This window comes from Dreissena polymorpha, chromosome 3, assembly GCF_020536995.1.
Source record: "Dreissena polymorpha isolate Duluth1 chromosome 3, UMN_Dpol_1.0, whole genome shotgun sequence".
In the NCBI taxonomy this organism is placed as follows: Eukaryota; Metazoa; Mollusca; class Bivalvia; order Myida; family Dreissenidae; genus Dreissena; species Dreissena polymorpha.
Window position 1 is genome coordinate 70,849,030 of NC_068357.1, and position 19,649 is coordinate 70,868,678.

Genomic DNA, 19,649 nt, shown 5'->3' on the forward strand with positions numbered 1-19,649 from the left:
TCACGTGATTATCAAGTTGGCGACGTGACGACGTCCATGCCGAGGTAGGTATTTTATGCCGTTTTATAACTTTTATTACTTGTACAACTTTATATTACTTTTGAAATTTCACTCAATTTCCATACATAATAGCAAGAAAGTTACTGGCGTTATTGTCATTATAATACTCGCTTTATATATCACCGCTATTTCTTTAATTAGGGGGCACTTCTCCGGGTCATTAATTCTGACAGGGGGGCAGTTCTCCGCCCCTTATTAATCAGCAGGGGGGCAGTTCTCCGCCCTATACAAAAACAGTGAGGGGGCAGTTCTCCGCCCAGTGAAAAATCTTTGGGGGGGCAGTTCTCCGGGGGGGCACTTCTCCTAGAACCCAATAAAACAGCGGTTGCCTACACTGAGTAGTAGTGTATATTTTATTAAAGTGACGCATAGTACATAAATAATCATTGATATTTACAGCAATAATACGATCAATATTATAATAAACAAAAACATTGTTGTACCCAGCCATATAAATGGCTTACGAGTCACTGAGTTGACATGTTATCGGTGTAGTCATAAAATTACATCAAAATAGTGCAGTACAGATCACGAAAATAAAAAGAGTTAAATTGTTTAGAGTATAAACATGGATAGTGTAGATGAATAACTTTTGTTAATAATTAAAAAGTGGACTAACAATCATAGTATTGCAAGTTCATGTAGAAATAACTAATATTATTTACATAGGTAATATACTTTACATATTGATTTGTTTTAATTTAAGTCGGATACATATAATGCTTCCGATCGTTTCATATAGCAATCTTGGATGAACAATGCAGATTTATAAATAAGTCTCTTATCAGTCAGCATACATGTTAGCCTCTCTTTATATGGAATGCTAGTTATGTTTGGTTTTATATTTGATACACAGTTATAATATGACCATCTTAAACAAAGGTAGAATGGTCTGCGCTTAAATCCGCGTTTTATACGGGCCCGAGACTTATCCAGGTTTGAATGTACCTCCCGTTTCCATTCGAAAGTCATTGATTTTCGGAAAGTCATAATATTACAATATATAAATAATATATAAAAATATACGCCGCCGGTGCTTTGAATATATTTTTTGTAAATATTGTATTATCCGCCCTCATAGATCCAGTAGCGTATTCTGATGCATTTCTTGATATATCCGATAGTTATTAATCATTCTCATTATTACTATAGTAAAAAAACAGGATTTAATCAATAATTAATTAAAACTTTAAATAAAAGGAAGGCAACTAATATCGGGTTCAGATACGTTGTTTTTTTCTGACGACTGTGCTTTCATAAAAGCAACGCTTGGAACCTGTCAAATATCTGCGCGCGAACTACAGTTGCAAATACATATTGCATGTTCATCTCCACGAATTGACTCACCGCAAAGCGCCTAGTGACTTTACAGAGTAGACGATTGCGTGAACTCGGAAAATACTCCTCGAATAAAGTGTCCGGGTAGGTGATATTTAAAACAAGATGTTCCTTGAAAAATAATTGTGAGCAAACCATTGTTTCCGAATGAAAAATGCGTCACTTTATTTTGGTTTATTTTGCACATTTTGTTCACTGTCCATCCCAATAAAGATAAAGACACATCTATCCAGGCGTAACTTTAGTTCGTATAGAATGCTCTGAGCATGCTGAGGTTTTATACCATTATTTTAATGGGTATCTATTTACATTTACTAATGGGTATTTGATTTTTACAATGCTCTGAGGTTTAATGCCATTAATGGGTACTTACTTACACCTCAGAGTTCTTTCTGATTAGACCAAATTCAATGTAAAAATAATAAGTGTACACTGTTACTCCAATATAGTGCGGTCTGTTATAACGCTGTGTCCAATATAACGCGGGGGTGCTTGGATCCCGTTTTTTCTCCAACCTTCCATTTCTGATTCAAATCCATGTTATGCAACTACTTGTATTTTCAGAAAATTTAAAGAAGCCGGCGATCACAACTTGATTGCTTTATCCGTTCGTTTAACTGATTTTAATCGATTAGAGGTTAAACGACACTCGACAGCTAATTGGTGTTAATCTGTTGTGTAATGTCAATAAAGGTGTGAAAACTCGCGAGTCCATGTTTATTACATGTATTCCCTATCAGAGCGGTTCGGTGCGCTAATTTCAATAAGGTAAGTGCAAGCGTAATAATTATCAAATTAAAGTTATTTAAAACGATTACCTGTTTATGTTTTATATTTATCGTGTATTGTATTTCATTGTATAAACTATGGCTGTGTAAGTGTGTTATCGTTTATTATATGCTATACAAGCTTGATACATAAAAAGATCTTTGTGTATGTTTAATGTTTCAGTACGTATACGAAAAGTAAATTAAAAAATCCTGACGATTTATTTACATGCTAACGCAGTGTAATTGTTAATAGAGATTCACTTAAATTTTTGCCCGTTATCAGAACGGAAAGCACGTTTTTTACATGCTGCGTATGACGCAATAAAACATTACTTTGTACATGTATCGTATTGCATTAAATCTAAATTTAAATTCGCTCGTCCAATGAAAGCTGTGTCCCATAATGCACTGTACTATTTTTCTGAAAAATTGCGTAGGCATATGAATTTGTTTACGAAATTCTTAAACATATTTCTTGTAATAAATGTTTAACATTATTTTTTCGTAAGTGATGTTGTAATTATATTGGATTATCGGACAAATGTGCACATTAGAAAAGCGGTATATATACTGTTATCGTTCGATTCGATTTATATGCATGTATTTGCGGATGACAACACAGCATGACAATATAAATAAATAAGCTCAAAACTTATAACCCTGTCCGTTTTTAACGCTGTGGCGTGGCTTGGACCCCGTCATCCGCGTTATATTGGAGTTACAGTGTAGTGAAATAAGGTCCCTTCCAACAGCCTTGCTGTTGGGCTAGCTCTTTAGCGACGTGGTAAAAGTGTCTGACTACCACTCTGGAGGTTGTGGGTTCAATCCCCGGCCTGAGCTCAGTATTTTTACATTAATGGCGACAAGGCAAAAAAAAGTACTGTGAATGCGGTAGTCGGTCTGAGCTGTTAAATGGTTTCTGGTAGGGCCATGCGGTAGCAAGACATGCTGTAGCGGGCGTGTCTGGGCCTTGAATCATTCAAAAGGGGAGGAGCGTAGTAAAAAGTAAGGTCACTTCCAACAGCCTTGCTGTTGGGCTAGCTCTTTAGCGACGTGGTTAAATTGTCTGACTACCACTCTGGAGGTGGTAGGTTCAATCCCCGGCTTGAGCTCAGTATTTTCACATTAATGGCGACGAGGCAAAAAAAGAACTGTGAATGGCGGAAATTGCCGGGAATGGGTCTGAGCTGTTTAATGGTTTCTGGGAGGGCCATGCGGATGCAAGACATGCTGTAGCGGGCGTATCTGGGCCTTGAAACATTAAAAGAGGGAGGAGTGTATTGAAATAAGGTCACTTCCAACAGCCTTGCTGTTGAGCTAGCTTTTATAGTGACGCGGTAGAGTGTCTGCCTGATTTGGAACCGGGAGGTCCCGGGTTGGATCTCCAGTATGGTCGGGGATTTTTCTAGCTGGGTTACATTTAATCGCCATGAATGTCCAACGGAAAATACTGAGCTCAGGCTGGGGATTGAACCCACGACCTCCAGAGTGGTAGTCAGACACTTTAACCACGTCGCTAAAGAGCTAGCCCAACAGCAAGGCTGTTGGAAGTGACCTTACTTTTTACTACATAAGTCTCAAGTTTGTCTATAAAATTGAAATCAATCAACCTAAAACAGCGTAACAACTAACATTCACAATACCGGTAAACATAGACATCAATTTGCGTGTCTTTTGGGGCAGCACGATTTACCGAAATACTCCTCCAAATAGGCTAAAAAAAAACAAATACTAATAATTTTGGCAGGTTAGGGTTAGAGTTAGGTTAGGGTATTTTGAGCGTATATTGGGTATTTTGCGTGTCTTTGGGGGTGTATTGGGTAAATCGTGCAACCCTTCTTTTGTGGAGAAATGCTCAAACCTAAAACTTTATTAAAAAAACATCAAAGTGAAAGCGGTCATTTTTAATTGATGAATCAATCTATTTTACTAAGGTTCTGGAGATAAATGATGTATCAACATTGGTTGATAAGACACGAGATCTAACATAATTACTCTATGTTTTCGGACACTTAATTTTATTTTTTTTCGTGTCCGAAAACTTAGATACGAAAAATATTCACAAAATACAGGTGTCCGAAAACTTAGAGTCGAAAATTGAAGTGTCCGAAAATAGCGTAAATTGTATTAACGACTACCAGTAATAGCACGCGCTTGTAAAATACCATGCAGTATAGTATAAATTAGTTATATATGTTTGCACTGCATTTTAAATAATTTTTAATGCTTAATTTATTTGACAGAAACTTACTACAAGGTTGTTCTTTGACCAACGAGTTCAAAAATGAGCATGTGATGTTCCCATACTCGCTAGTATGAACCTGTAATAAACGCAATAAATTAAGCAAACTATGAATTATTTGTTTGTTCATTTCCGATAGTTGTTGTCTAACACCTTCCATTATTCGTAAAACTTGCAATAGGGTGCATCACATTTTGAAGCGTTCAGTATTTGTCACAGTTATGTTTCTGAGAAGGGGTAGTACCATTGCGGTAGATAATTGAACTGTAAATTGGCACTACCCCTGGTAATTGTTAAAACGCTATGCTATCGGGCGAAACCATTGTTTAATACCAGTTTACAAGGTTATTTACCCAATAACGCAAATGTAATGGTCTGTTGCCCTCAAGCATGCACGTGCCATGTTTTATGATGTTAATCTGGTTGTAAAACCCCATGATCAAAGTGTCATTAGATATCGAAAACTAACATTAACATAAGACATTAATTATGGATGAAAACTAGTGTGTCCGAAAATTAAGAGTCTGACACGAACAATAAATATTTTTGCTAAAAAAGGGGTGTCCGAAAACATAGAGTAATAACGGTAGCTTGCAAAGGAGACTTGAGATAGTCAATAAATATTTTCATATTCGGAATACTCAGCATTATCCATTGCAAAACTTATACATTTTCATGAACGGTTTACTTGTTTGAAACTTGGATTTATATCATTGTTATGCAGGGGTTTTCCTCGCTTCATTGGGAAGAGGCCCTAGCCTATGGATTTTGGGAAGAAATTGCTCATTTTGGGAATAATTCTCGCTTAAATTACTGCTTTGGGAAATTAAAAAGCTGGTGTAAGTTAGGATTTTGGGGAAAACTGCATGCTTTTAAAGAAATTTTCAATTGGGAATGGGCCTTTAATAGGCCCCTGTTATATAAGGTTGAAAACCCCTGTTATGCAAGCACACCACATCATGAAAGTTGTTTTAATTTTGCATATTTTTGTCTGTTTTACAAAAAAAGCATTCCATAATAGTCAAGTAATGATTGGTTGAATTAAAGTTTAGTGTTCAACAAAAACTGTTTTCCTGTTAAAAAAGAAATGACAACAATTTTTGGTTATCATTCACAAGCCAATCATTATACCTACATGTACCAAATGGCTGTAATCTAATTAATTACTAAATAACTACTATGACACATTATTGCGGATTTTATTGATGAGTGCACTTAGCATCTATTAACAACAATTGTTGTAAATCCATTTATCTTTTTAACATACACACTAGAATATTATTAAGTGATGACTGGAAGGAACTAGAAAAAATGGACATTATGAACAATATGCTCTGCAGTTTTAAAATGAAATCAATATTTAAGTAAAAAAATTGTATAGCATATGTTGTGAGATTTTACGAGGTTGTGATATTATTTAAGTACGGATATATGTTAGTTTAGGAGCGTCTGTGTGCCATTGCCTGCCTCTTTGCACTAGATCTGCCAGCAATATTGTCATGAGTTCCATCTTAAAATTTGGTACAAATAAGCTACTTGTGTATCTATTTTAGCCCAATATACTTACTAGAACTGATATATAAACTTAAAAAAACGAACATGAAGTGTTTTAATATCAACAATCAAAGCATATTGATAACTTTCTTCACAATTATCAATATCTCAAAAAAGATTTCAGCACCCAAGGATTTGATGAAATTCTAATTGCTTACATTAGTTAGATCAGCGGGATTTTTCCTACTTTATAAAGTACCCGTAAAAGGAACTTTTTCTGTTGAGGAATACCTACAAAATTCCCCATTGCCATTAGAAACATTCACAAAAGGAAGGAAAATTGCGTAAATGTCATTTCAAAAGTGCATTTTCTGCAAGTGAATAAATAAAATGAGCACTTAAACTGAACATTTCCATCCAAAAGGCGTGGAGATATTTTAATTGGTTTGTGCAATAATTACCAAGCAATTAAAAAAAACAATCCCAATCTGAAGATTTCACAATGCAAATTTTCCCAATTTCAGGATTTTTCCCACTTATTTTTCCCAATGGTACAGTAGAGGTACTTTTCCCAATAGAGCAAACTAAAAATAGCTGGATCCATTTCTTATCTGAAGCTCAATGACACTTTTTTGACAAGATTGCTTTATATTATTCTTTTATTTTTTTTCAGATTTGATGGCAGATTGTTGGCATAATGCAGATGGTTTATGCAGGGCAATCAATGCTGTTGCCATGAGCAACTGATGATGATCAGACAAAGACTTATCTACATCTACTTTGCAGGCACTGGTCTGGCACTGTTCTGGATTTTTGTTAACTTTGGTAATGTAATTATCTTTGTAATAATCGAGGTTTTGTGAGATTATAAAAGTTTAATGTAAACAAGAGATATCTTTAAAAAAAAATATTTGGCATATATTCTGACATTGAAATAAAGGTAGAACATTTACCTTTTATAAGTTATTACATGAAAAACATAGGTTTAATTATTGTTATGTTCTTTTTTTTCACTTAATAGGCGCATATCCACCTCATGAAATGTTTGTTATGTTTGTTTGTACACATATAATATTAAACTACATTATAGTGTTAATAGTTACAAATATTACTACGTGAGATCACATCATTCGTGTCTTCACATGACTTATAATGAATTTATTTCTTCTTAATAAAAATATATGGTATGTTGATATTTGATTATGACGCAGTTTTCTGTCCACACATTCAGATAACACTGTTACACTCGCGTTATGGGAAATATTGGTCTTATTGCATATGCGGCCAGCGTACTTTCGCAGTCTGGTCATGTGGTATCTCCTTAGTATCCTCAGTATCCATATCAAGACAAGACTATGTAGTTGCGCAGCCTGGACAGGAGCCATGCTGGCAGCATATTTCAGAATACCTATTTTTGCATGATGCAGGTCTTTAAATATCTCATTGCGTCTTGTAAATGGAACATCAAACCACGATACTGTCCGATTTAAAATTGTGTTATTTATAACAAACTGGCAATTGTTAGTAGCCTATTCTGTATTGCAGGAAAGATGTTCAGACACACTGACCGTGTATTTATAGTAACAATAAATGTTGCAATGAAGACAGATGTTTTTATTGCTTGCACTGAACTTTGGGTAGTAGACTTTAAATTTCACTCAAGTTATAAGGAAGTTGACTGATCATTTTATGATTTAGCTTTATATACCAGGCATGCAGTGGTTACGATATTACAAATGTGAACTTACTGCAATCTTATTGAACATTTCTCTGATGAGTTTTTTTCTCAATGTTCAGTACCGGTATATAAAACTGTCTTCATAGCAATATTTATTGTTACTAATGGGTGTCTTTAGTAACTTTCTTGTAACTTTAGCATTTATAACAGTCCAATGCAGTATGTTCAGGGCAAGCATTTTAAAGCAATTGTTGATAAAATGTAATAAATCTATTGTAATAGCAACATTTATTCTTACTTAAGGGAGCTTTTGGTTTCATCTTGTTACTGCATTTTAGGAACGTGGTGTGAGGATAACTCCGATTACTTGGAGCTTGAGAAGAAAAAAGTGCAACTCTTACAACAGAAGACAGACACACAAAGACTTGAAATCGATGTTCTCAAGAGACTAAACGATGACACTAAGCTGGACTTGACAAGAGCAGAGAAAAAGCTCAATTCACTTGTTATTAATAACAACAAAGACATTCCAGTTATATATCTCATCACTCCTACACATGGTAGACTTGAACAGAAGGCAGATTTAACGAGACTGTCATATACTTTGCGATTAGTGCCGAATATCCACTGGATTATTGTTGAGGATTTGTCTCGAAAATCTGATCTTGTGACAAACTTCCTTGCAAATTGTAAACTGCCATACACACACCTGTTTGTCGCAACGCCTGACAACTATAAACTAAAAGAGAAGGATCCAAACTGGCTCAAGGTAATTTTTGCTTTTTGTGATTAACAGAAGCGTTTGACAATATGAGGAAAAGTTTAATTGATTTGGGCAAAGCTTTACATGTGTATATCATTAATCCAAACATAACAAAGAATAAAGCTGTTGATAACAATTTCATGAATTAATAAATAAAAAACATTCATTAGTATTAAGTTTAGCCCTGATAGAAAAATTATCTTTAATCAGTAATATTTTAGCATCTTTTGTTTGAATGAAATGTAAGTTTTATTTAAAAAGATGACAAGCCAAATTGTATGTTATGTTTATGTTCTTTTTTTTCAAAAGTACAGGACTGTTTTGATGAAAGCCTTAGTGTCTTAGTGTAATAATATCCAATGTGCAGTGTCTTATATGCAATCAGGCCACATGTTTACACTATGTATCAATCTTGGAATGACATGCCTCAAATCCTTTACTTGTTCTTGTTCAGACTCAGGTTATCTCTGAATAATTATTAGTCTTAGATTTATTTTAGTGCCCACTAAAAACTACTTAATAGTAGGTACTGGTACTGAATCAGTAACACAACATACATGAATCGGCCATTTTACCAAATTCCACTTACATTTATCGGAATCCACCAGAATTGGAAATGTATGGGTGTTTTTCTATACTTACAGCCGAGGGGAGTTCTACAAAGAAACAAAGGCCTGCAGTGGCTTAGGAACCAGACTGGTGTTACCGGTGTTGTGTACTTTGCAGACGATGACAATACCTATGATCTCAGGATTTTTGAAGAGGTGAAACAACAACATTTTGTAATTTGGTGGCAAATTTGATAAATTATACTGCCAACTGTGTAGGAATGTACTGTTTCCATAAAGACATTGGGGTAGTTGTAAAATGTTGTTCTGTGTTTCAAGAATATTGCTTTGACAGCTGTGTAATGATGAAAACATGACCCAAATAGGCCTGCCATTGTTTTTGATGGTATCACTAGTCTAGAGTTGAGTCTTGCTTGTGCTTATGTATTCTAGGCTGTATTCAATCTACTTTAATTCACAAGTAACAGTCTATATTATACGGTAGTCCAGAACAACTCAATATGCAAAAGAGCACATAATTGTCCCCTTCCGGTTTCACCAAATAGACTAGAAATACTGCTGAAAATGGTGGATCCGGCACACTTTTCTGGATCCTGCGATAACTTTAAAAGTTCTTAATATTTTTTTCATGAAACTTGAAATATGTATAGATTTCAATATGGACATTATGCAAGTAATTTCATTTTCTTCCTATGTCAAAAATTCTGGTTGCTATGGTAACAACAACAAAAATCTGACTGGTGCAGCCGGTTGGGGACATATATTGCTTGGCAATAGTCTTGTTATTTTTATGTCTCCAGAATTTACTTCTGAAGAGACGCATTGAACAACTGGCCTTTTACCTGTTTTGTCTAGCATCAATAATGTTTTCTACAAAGCTTTGATACTTGCATGGATGTTACCTATGAAAACTTTCAACAAGCCTCTTCACCTTAACATATTGTTACCTTGACATTCGCCTCTTTTTCGACTTGTAATAAATTTCGAAGGACTTCCACTAATTCAGAATGTTAAAATTGTTGGTTAACCTAAATATCGGTTCTATAAACATCAATACAACATACTAAAAAGCTTGGATACTTTCTTTCAACACTTGTCACGCTCAAATCACCTGAGTATGACACTGACCTTATTTTGGACTTAACCCGTTACCACTTAGATATGTATTTTGAAGTGTTTGTAGTCCCTTAGAATGTTAATTTTATTCAAACACCTTTCTTACTAGATTCAAATTTTAAAGGTTTTATTTTCAACCCTTAGATACTGATGAGCAGAAAATAGCATAAAACCTGAACAGACTGCGAGTTACTTGCATGCTGTTCTGGTTTTATGCTGTTTGCACTTAGCCATTTTCACTTTTCATCTGAGTGGGAAAGGGTTAAACTTATTTTAATTGGTTCATGAATTGATACTGTCAAGGCTTAGGGGGCTTACCCATTTATTGACATTTATATCAGTGTCTTGTTCTGTTTTTTATGCCCCCGAAGGAGGGCATTTAGTGATCGCACTGTCCCTCCGTCTGTCTGTCCGTCACACTTTGCGTTTAGTTTCCGTAAAATGCTCAAACTTGTATGTCGCTTCAGATGTAACATTCATATTTGGTATGCATGTGTATATGGACAAGGCCTTTCCATACGCACACAAATGTTGACGCCTTTGACCTTGAATTAACTTCTATCAAAGCATTTATCGTGGGCATGTCATCCTATGGAGACAGCTCTTGTTTAAAGAGCTTTGGATCTAGCTATAAAGTCAGTGACATATTTCTATTACTCACAATCACCCAATTATGGACAGACTGTTGGCATTGCCTTTAACGCATTCCCACTTAGAAGCAGTGTGAAAATTGCTATTTGCAAACAGCATAAAACCAGAACAGCCTGCAAGTTAGTAGCAGTCTGTTCAGGTTTTATTCTATCTAAGGTTTGGAGATGAGGTCTTAAAAACTTGAACCTAGTAAGAAAGGTCTTAAATTAAAGTTAACTTTCTAAGAAACTACAAATGCTTCAAAATACGTATCTAAGTGGTAAAGAGTTAACCACTGTTCTCATTGTATCCAGATGCGCTACACACAGAGGGTTTCTGTTTGGCCTGTGGGTCTGGTGGGCGACCTGAAATATGAGTCCCCAAAACTCAGGAACAAAAAGGTATTTATATAGAGAAGTTATGTCCCATTTCTTTAACAATTCGCTTCATTTATATTTGAATTTTCTTTTTTTTCGAAATTATTGTTTGAACAACAGTAACACATATTTTGTTGTCCTCCTTTCAATATTATAAAGTCTCTGTTATAGCTTTTATAAGTGGAAAATCAGGCATTATAAATTATTACCATATTGTTAATAATATAATATTGATAATAAGTAATTTAACATGAAAATGTGTAATTGAAAATAAGACTACACCACAGAAATGTACGGTATACACAAAGTTGTTCCAATCCATTAGAAATTCCTACATAGTATATGAGCAGTGCTCTGTGAAAAGGGGGTTTAATGAATGTGCGAAAAGTGTCGTCCCAGAGTAGCCTGTGCAGTCTGACACAGGCAGACGACACTTTTCGCCTAAACTTGATTTTTGCTAAGAAGAGACTTTCTTGAAACAAAAAATATCATAAAATCAGAAAGTGTCGTCTCTGATTAGCCTGTGGAGCCTGTGCAAACTGCGCAAGCTAATCTGGGAGACATTTTACACACATTTAGTAAACTCCCTTTTCACAGAGCTCAGCCCATTTATAATTTATCATATCCATGTTGGTAGGTTGTAGGATGGCACACTTATTGGAAGCCAGAGAGGAAGTTTGCTATGGATATGGCGGGATTTGCAATCAATGCCCGTCTTCTGTTAGAGCATCCACGCGCGGAGTTCCGAATGACAGCTGGGCGCGGTAACCTCGAGTCTGACTTGCTGACTCAGTTAGGAGTTGAATGGAGTGACCTTGAACCTAGAGCTGAAGATTGCACCAAGGTCAGTATTGTTTGATAACAGAATCTGATAACATAATAGATAAGCATATATGTTATTCGTTTGACATTAATGCGTTTTTGTGTGTGTTTTCCAAACCATTAAATCAAATGTTCAAGACCTTATAAAAATCCTTGAATATAAGACCAAATCAAACAAATATTATTCATTTCATGAATCCACAAAATTCATGTCAACAGAAATAAATGAATACACAGTATATCATATTTTCACTCATACTACAGTGTTGTTGTTTTTTCTAAATATAGATTTTAATGTTTGTTACATGTATATGTCTGCCTGTTACATTTAAAAAAAATCTGTTTATGCTTAATGGTGTAATATTTGCACATTAAAATAAGGTAAATGCTCACTGTGCTTGAATTTTTTTGTAAGTGTAACCAGGCAACACTTTAGGGGGTAAATATTTTTTATAAAAACTCCGTTACAGAATCAGTGGAAAGGGAGACAATAACATATTTTGTACAGTGCAAACATTCATATACTGGTATAGATAGATTTATTTCAACATAAAATGCATAGATTTACATGGCAGCATGTTATATACACACAATAAGTAATAAAAAACAACCTGCATGTATAAACAAAGCCATGTCAATCAACATTATACGTTAAGGATTGCACAATAAAGGGTTTGCAATTAAACCCTTATTTCCATTGTGGTCCTTTAGTTATAATATTGTATGACATAGGAGACAACGTTTTATATCACAGTATATAGTAATATCACAGTGAATAATAATGAAAGACATGTGACATATTTAAGTTACACTAACCTAAATGCATAGAATATATTCTGATAAGTTCTAGACTAGACAATTATTAAGAAGTTATCACAATTTAAGTGTATAAAAATTAACATATAATTTTTTTTCCAAGCTAAAAAAATAATCATACAGCAACTAGATAAGACACAATAAATCTATCTATATTGACATTCAAGTTAAATCAACATTAAGAAATCTTAAAAAGATGCACCTTAAAAATCTATCTGGCTTAAAAAATGCTCCCTAACACTGTGTTTAAAAGATGGAATACTTTTGGCATCTCTGATATGCTGAGGAAGAGAGTTCCAGAGAGTACACCCATTGAAAGCAAATGACTTTTTGCCAGAACCCTTGACCCTTGGAATGGCAAACCTGTTGCAATCATGCATGTTTAGATCAGTATTAGGAGAGTCTGACTGTGTTCTAACTCTGAACCTAGTATTCTTATTGTGAATATTACTGACTGGAGTAAAATTATCTTCCATATATAGCGGAGCCAACTTAGAGCTTATTTTAAAAACATGACAAAGAGTGATCTGGTTTACTCGACTTTCAATAGGCAACCAGTTAAGTCTAGTAAAATGTTCTTTACCAATGTGAGACCTAGGATGTAAATTTAATATGAACCTGATAAGTTTATTTTGGGTGACCTGTAACTTGTTTTTTAACATTTGAGTTAAACCAGTGTACCAAACAGAGCAACTGAAGTCAAAGTGGCACTGAATTAAAGACATGACTAGAAGCCTTCTAGTATCTGTGGATAAAAATTCCTTTTTTCGATATAAAAACTTTAACCTTGCATTGGCCTTCTTGATGACTGACTCTGCCATAGAAGTAAAAGACAAATTTTGATCAATTGTAACCCCTAAATACTTGACTGATGATGTAGATGAAATGGGTGTTCCATCACATGAAATATTTAGAGAGGATTGTGACCTGAGTTTCTGCCGTGAACCAAACAGAATTGATTCGGTCTTACCTAGGTGCAATGACAGTTTGTTGTCAATTAACCATTCACTGACTTGCTTTAGATCATCACTAAGCATCTTCTCAACCGTAGATATACTTTTATCCGAAACTAAAATGGCAGAATCATCAGCATACAAGAGTAATTTATGTTTAACAACAGCTGACATATCATTTACGTAGATTAAAAATAACAAGGGACCAAGAATGGAGCCCTGTGGGACACCACAGGAAATGTTTTCTGACGACGAAAAGGTGCCAGACACATCAACAAGCTGTTTCCTGTCAGACAAATATGACTGTAACCACATTGTTATATCATCTCCTAGACCAGAAGCACGGAGTTTCATTAAAAGTATCGAGTGGTCCACGGTATCAAAAGCCTTCTGTAAGTCTAAAAGAACCATGCCTACAACATTACCTTTATCATTTTCACCTCTAATGAAGTCAGTTAAGTGAATAAGACATGTGTCGGTGGAATAACCCCTCCTAAACCCAGACTGATATTTATACAATAAGTCTTGATCTTGGAAATACTTTTCAACTTGGTCATACACAACACGTTCAAGTATCTTTGAAATGATATTTAAAATAGAGACAGGTCTGTAATTACCAACACAAAGCTTATCATTCTTCTTAAAAAGAGGGACAACTCTTGCAGACTTAAGATCATCAGGGACGACCCCTTGTATAAGTGACAAGTTAATGACATGAGCAAGGGGGGCAGCAATGATAGAAGACCCATCCTTTACAAATCTAGTATAGGTATATTATTTCAATTTAAACTGATAATATAGGAAATTATCACATGAAAAAACAAGTTTGCTATTAATCTATTTCCAAACTGGATGCCTTGTGCCTCTGCTTCAGGTACTGGTGTGGCACACACGGACTGAGAAATCTTCCTTGAAGAATGAGGGGAAAATGAAGACGTATTACAACACCAGCTCAGACATCAACATTGAAGTATAGACGCTAGATCAGCAAACTTTACAAATAAAGCACTTATGATAACAAGTTGTTTACTTGACAGATGTATAATTACAGGTGGGGCATATGCATTGAGGAATACACAGGATCTGTGAAGTATTGTAATATAGTGCCAGTTTTGTATTGTGCTCATTGTCTCAGATGATCTGGTCTTTATTGGATGCATCATTTAACATTGGGTAGGGAATGATGCTTTATCAAGTGCCATACACAAGTGGTGTATTCATGAGCAACTTGCTTTGTGAATGATTTTACGTTAATGTTGTCATTTATAATTACAAGGATGACGTTTTTACGTGCAGTTCCCAAAAACATCTTTTTCCTGATGCCATGATCTTGCACAAGATTATGTTATTATTGTTCTGTATTAAAATGCATGCGTAAAACTAACTTGGTGCTATAAATATACCCCAGCAATAAATTTCAGGGGGATTATACTAGACTTCCCCTGAACATCCATCTGTCATCTGTCACAAACTTGTCAAATGAAGTTCTCCTACACTTTAATATAACTTGAAACATGCATGTACTGATCCTTATGTGTATTACATTGTGAATATGCCATTTATATTAGTATCTGTTAAAAGTGCTGAAGTTGTTGTCTTTTGTAGCTCAACTTAGCACAACAGGACTATGGTGATCTTTTGCATGTAGCATCGTTTTGTGATGGTCCTTTGCCAATTTTGCTTAAATTATGCCAAAACTGGCCTCGTCTTGGAATCACCTGTTTACATAGACTTGCATGGAGAAGCATTAAAAAATCTTATCTCAAAGTGCAAGGCCTAAGGCTTGCATATTTGATTTGTTGCATCTTAATAATTTGTGTGTAGCATTCTCTAAAGGTCCTCTTTCAAGTTTGTTCAATTTCTGCTTTTCAATTCAAAACTGGCCCCCCCTCTATGTTCACCAGTTTTACATAGACTTATATAAGAAAAACATCTTGTCTTAAAGGGGCAGGGCAGTGGCATTCATATATTTTTCATAAAGCATATTCCAGAGATTATATAATTTAACAAAAAGTTCCCCTGGGGTGAAAAGTGGCTTAGCCCCAGGGGTCATATATTTGGAATATCTAAAAAAAATCTAATTTTGGAAATAAATTGATCCAATTTAAAAGGATGGGAGAGTCCACTAGGCATAAATGGGTTAAAACTAACGCTCAATGATGCATGTGTCCATTTTTGCCCATCTGTTGTCAGGTTCTGTTTTGACAGCTTAAACTCCATTGCCATCAAATGGCTTTCCCATTTGATTTTTGCATACATGATTTCATATGCTTATTCATATCCAGCAAAATTTATTTTGAGAGGGCAATACTATTATAGTCATATTGTTGTTGTTATGTCTGCATACATTGTTAAGATACAAAAAAATGTATAGTGACACAAACTACTGTAAAACCCTGCTATGAAGACTACTCAAGGGACTTTATGGGAATGCATAGCGGGTGGTCTTTAATTCAAGATTGACAACTTGACAAACCATCAGCTTATTACATGTGCAATTATGTTAATAAGTCCACATTTAGGGAATGTATTGTTACAAATAAAAAATATAAAGGAATCCCAGTTGTTGTTTATTTAGTCATTTAATACTCGGTCACAAATATTAAAAATGATACATAGTAAGCTATCATGATATTGCAAAAGTTATGACAAAGATTAAAGTTTTGGGACACATACAATGACAGACAGACAGACAGGCCATAAATAATATACCCCCGATCATTCGATCCGGGGGCATAAAAAGAAGTATTGATGGGTAAAGATGGATGAACAGGACACAAATAATTGTAAAATAACAATGTGTAGGGTTATTGTTTTTATGGATTGTAATTCTACTCATTGAAATCTGCAAGTTTTGTGTTGAAATCTTATATAATTCTTTAAATACAACAAAGGGCAATAACTTTTTATTTAAGTGTAAGGACGTTGTGGTTTTATGCTGTTTGCGCATAGTCATTTTCACTTTGATTAGTAATGGGAAAGGGTTAAGCACTTTTTCATTGCGTCTTTCAGTTCTCTTACTGAAGCATTTAATCACTGAATTGGGTCCGGATCTGTTACACATTCTACATAAATGATCTGCACTTAGCGCTTGATCACATCAGTCAATCTTAGCTCCAACAGATCAGATTTTGAATAATTCTCTAGTGAAATGGCTGCAGTCGTGAGGTTTGTGTTGGCTCAACTGATGCATGACAGTCCATACCAGCTGGATGAGATGGAGAATGTCACATTTGTGTCTTTAATGAATGGATCCAATCGTTGAACAAAGCGCTACTCATCAAAGCTTGCAACACTCCTCAAATTGTTGCAAGTAGTCAAGATATAAAGCGGATATTAAAACGAAATAAACAAGAGGGCCTGAAAGGCCCAAGGTATCCCCCGCAACATATGCTTTGTTTGAGGATGGGTGCAAATTGGACGGATGAACATAATGATAGATGGACGAACGGAGGACAATAACACAAAACTAAGACAAAGGAAGGTTCTTAAGCCTTCACAAAAACGCGCTTCCAAGATATGGCTCCGGACACAAAAATGCCTCAAGTAAAAAGCATTTTTTCAAGATACAAAGGGCCATAACTCTGTTTTTAACAGATGGTGTACAATGCCATTTGGTGTGCATCATCCTCTTATGCATTTATATACTCATACCAAGTTTAAATGAAATCCGCCAAAGCACTTCCAAGATATGGCTCCGGACACAAAAGTGCCTATGTAAAAAGCATTTTTTCAAGATACAAAGGGCCATAAGTCTGTTTTTAACAGATGGTGTACAATGCCATTTGGCGTGCATCACCCCTTATGCATATATATACTCATACCAAGTTTCAATGAAATCCGCCAAAGCACTTCCAAGATATCGGCTCCGGACACTAAAAAGCATTTTTTCAAGATACAAAGGGCCATAAGTCTGTTTTTAACAGATGGTGTACAATGCCATTTGGCGTGCATCATCCTCTTATGCATATATATACTCATACCAAGTTTAAATGAAATCCACCAAAGAACTTCCAAGATATGGCTCCGGACACAAAAGTGCCGGACGGACGGACAGCCGGCCGGACGGACAACGCCAAAACAATATCCCTCCGCCTCTGGCGGGGGATATTATCCCTCAGCCTCTGGCGCGGGATATATACTCATACCAAGTTTCAATGAAATCCGCCAAAGCACTTCCAAGATATGGCTCCGGACACAAAAGTGCCTATAGTAAAAAGCATTTTTTCAAGATACAAAGGGCCATAACTCTGTTTTTAACAGATTGTATACAATGTCATTTGGGGTGCATTATCCTCTTATGCATATATATACTCATACCAAGTTTCAATAAAATCCGCCAAAGCACTTCCAAGATATGGCTCCGGACACAAAAGTGCCTATAGTAAAAAGCATTTTTCAAGATACAAAGGGCCATAACTCTGTTTTTAACAGATGGTGTACAATGCCATTTGGCGTGCATCATCCTCTTATGCATATATATACTCATACCAAGTTTCAATGAAATCCGCAAAAGCACTTCCAAGATATGGCTCCGGACACATAAGTGCCGGACGGACGGACAACGCCAAAAACAATATCCCTCCGCCTCTGGCGGGGGATAAAACTAATCACTTTCTTACTGATATGGCTGGAAGGTGAGTGGCATTTAAAAATTATATAAAGGGTATAATACGGCAAAAAATACCTGTTTTCGCACAGAGGATACCATCTTAATCATTGTGCGATTCCCCACCCCCCCCCCCCCCCCCATGGGACTAGCACACAGCGTTACAGTCAATTTCTCCTTGGATCGCTTTTCTCCTTTACACTCCATTACATGGAATGGCTTTATAAAAGAGACAAGTTGACCAAATGCCACACTCACTATAAACTTATACATGTCTGGCATTTTTGTGAACCAATTGTCAACACATTTTATTAAGCAATACAGTTTCTTCAACACAAACATACTCTAGGTTGATGTAACGCTGTCTGAAGCGCTGTAACCAATAGTAAAAAGTCTTTAATTCTACACTACAGATGAAATCTTTAGCTCAGTGCTCTTTCTTGCATCATGTGGCCTGAGAAATATTGCATATTATATATATGAGCCATGCCCTGAAAAGGGGTTTAATGCATGAGGCACTTTCCACCTAAACTGGAATTTTGCTAACAAGAGACTTTCTGTAAACAAATAGTACCTTTAAAGCGGACAGTGTTGTTTCCTGATTAGCCTGTGCAGACCCATATATATATGAGTCGTGTTCTGAGAAAACTGGGCTTAATGCATGTGCGTAAAGTGTCATCCCAGATTAGCCTGTGCAGTCCACACAGGCTAATCAGGGACGACACTTTCCGCTTTAATGGTATATTCTGTTTAAATAAACTCTCTTCTTAGCAAAAATCTAGTTTAGGCGGAAAGTGTAGTCCGGCAGTCCGCACAGGCTAATCAGGGATGACACTTTACGCACGTGCATTATGCCCAGTTTTCTCAGAACACGACACATATGATGAATATCCACTGTATATGTGAACATGCAGTCAAATCGTATTATGTTTTATTAACCAAACCATGTCTTTTCAAAATATATTTATTGTAACAATACATTCTTAATTAATTACTTTATACAACAAAACATATTGGGTTCTAGATTTTATATGTACAAATATAAAAATGAAATTTTCTATACATTATTTCATTTGCTCACAATATAAGATATCAATATGAGTAGATGAAGAAGTATTTAAAACTCATAAATAATGTTTCATATATTAAAAAAACTCAACCAATATCCTACACGAAAAAATATCAAAATTTGACTAAATGTATTTGAATTATTCAATGAACACATGGTGTTTATAAAACAATGTCTATGTACACAAATGCTTAAAGCTTTCATGTTGCAAAATTGTTTCCTATATTTTTATGAATAGATAAACATTGTTGATGAAATGTATAACAATAAACATACTAAACTCGTGTAAGATGTATATAACCCTTACAAAAAATGTGAAACATTTTCTTTGTTTTGCTTAATC

At 35.3% G+C, this 19,649-nt stretch overlaps 1 protein-coding gene across 3 annotated transcripts; it reads left to right on the forward strand.

Annotated features, from left to right (window-relative positions):
- Positions 1 to 1,360: 1,360 nt before the first annotated feature.
- Positions 1,361 to 16,185, forward strand: LOC127874690 (galactosylgalactosylxylosylprotein 3-beta-glucuronosyltransferase 3-like). 3 transcript variants are annotated; one of them, XM_052419198.1, is made up of 8 exons: positions 1,472 to 1,523; positions 1,963 to 2,166; positions 6,578 to 6,729; positions 7,921 to 8,351; positions 8,990 to 9,109; positions 10,975 to 11,061; positions 11,675 to 11,881; positions 14,503 to 16,185. In XM_052419198.1, exons 3-8 carry the CDS (start codon positions 6,615 to 6,617, stop codon positions 14,602 to 14,604), a joined length of 1,062 nt encoding a protein of 353 aa, XP_052275158.1. In that variant the 5' UTR covers positions 1,472 to 1,523; positions 1,963 to 2,166; positions 6,578 to 6,614; the 3' UTR covers positions 14,605 to 16,185. The 3 variants fall into 3 exon arrangements, with proteins under 3 accessions (XP_052275156.1, XP_052275157.1, XP_052275158.1); XM_052419196.1 differs by lacking the exon at positions 1,963 to 2,166 and having other exon boundaries at positions 1,361 to 1,482; XM_052419197.1 differs by lacking the exon at positions 1,963 to 2,166 and having other exon boundaries at positions 1,446 to 1,523.
- Positions 16,186 to 19,649: the final 3,464 nt, after the last annotated feature.

Excerpts from the sequence above, each read along its gene's own strand:
- LOC127874690 (XM_052419196.1), top strand. The coding sequence starts at position 6,615 with ATGCAGGGCAATCAATGCTGTTGCCATGAGCAACTGATGATGATCAGA. Across the intron at positions 6,730-7,920 it reads CTGGATTTTTGTTAACTTTG|GAACGTGGTGTGAGGATAAC; the intron begins GTAATGTAATTA and ends ACTGCATTTTAG. Across the intron at positions 11,062-11,674 it reads CAAAACTCAGGAACAAAAAG|GTTGTAGGATGGCACACTTA; the intron begins GTATTTATATAG and ends CCATGTTGGTAG.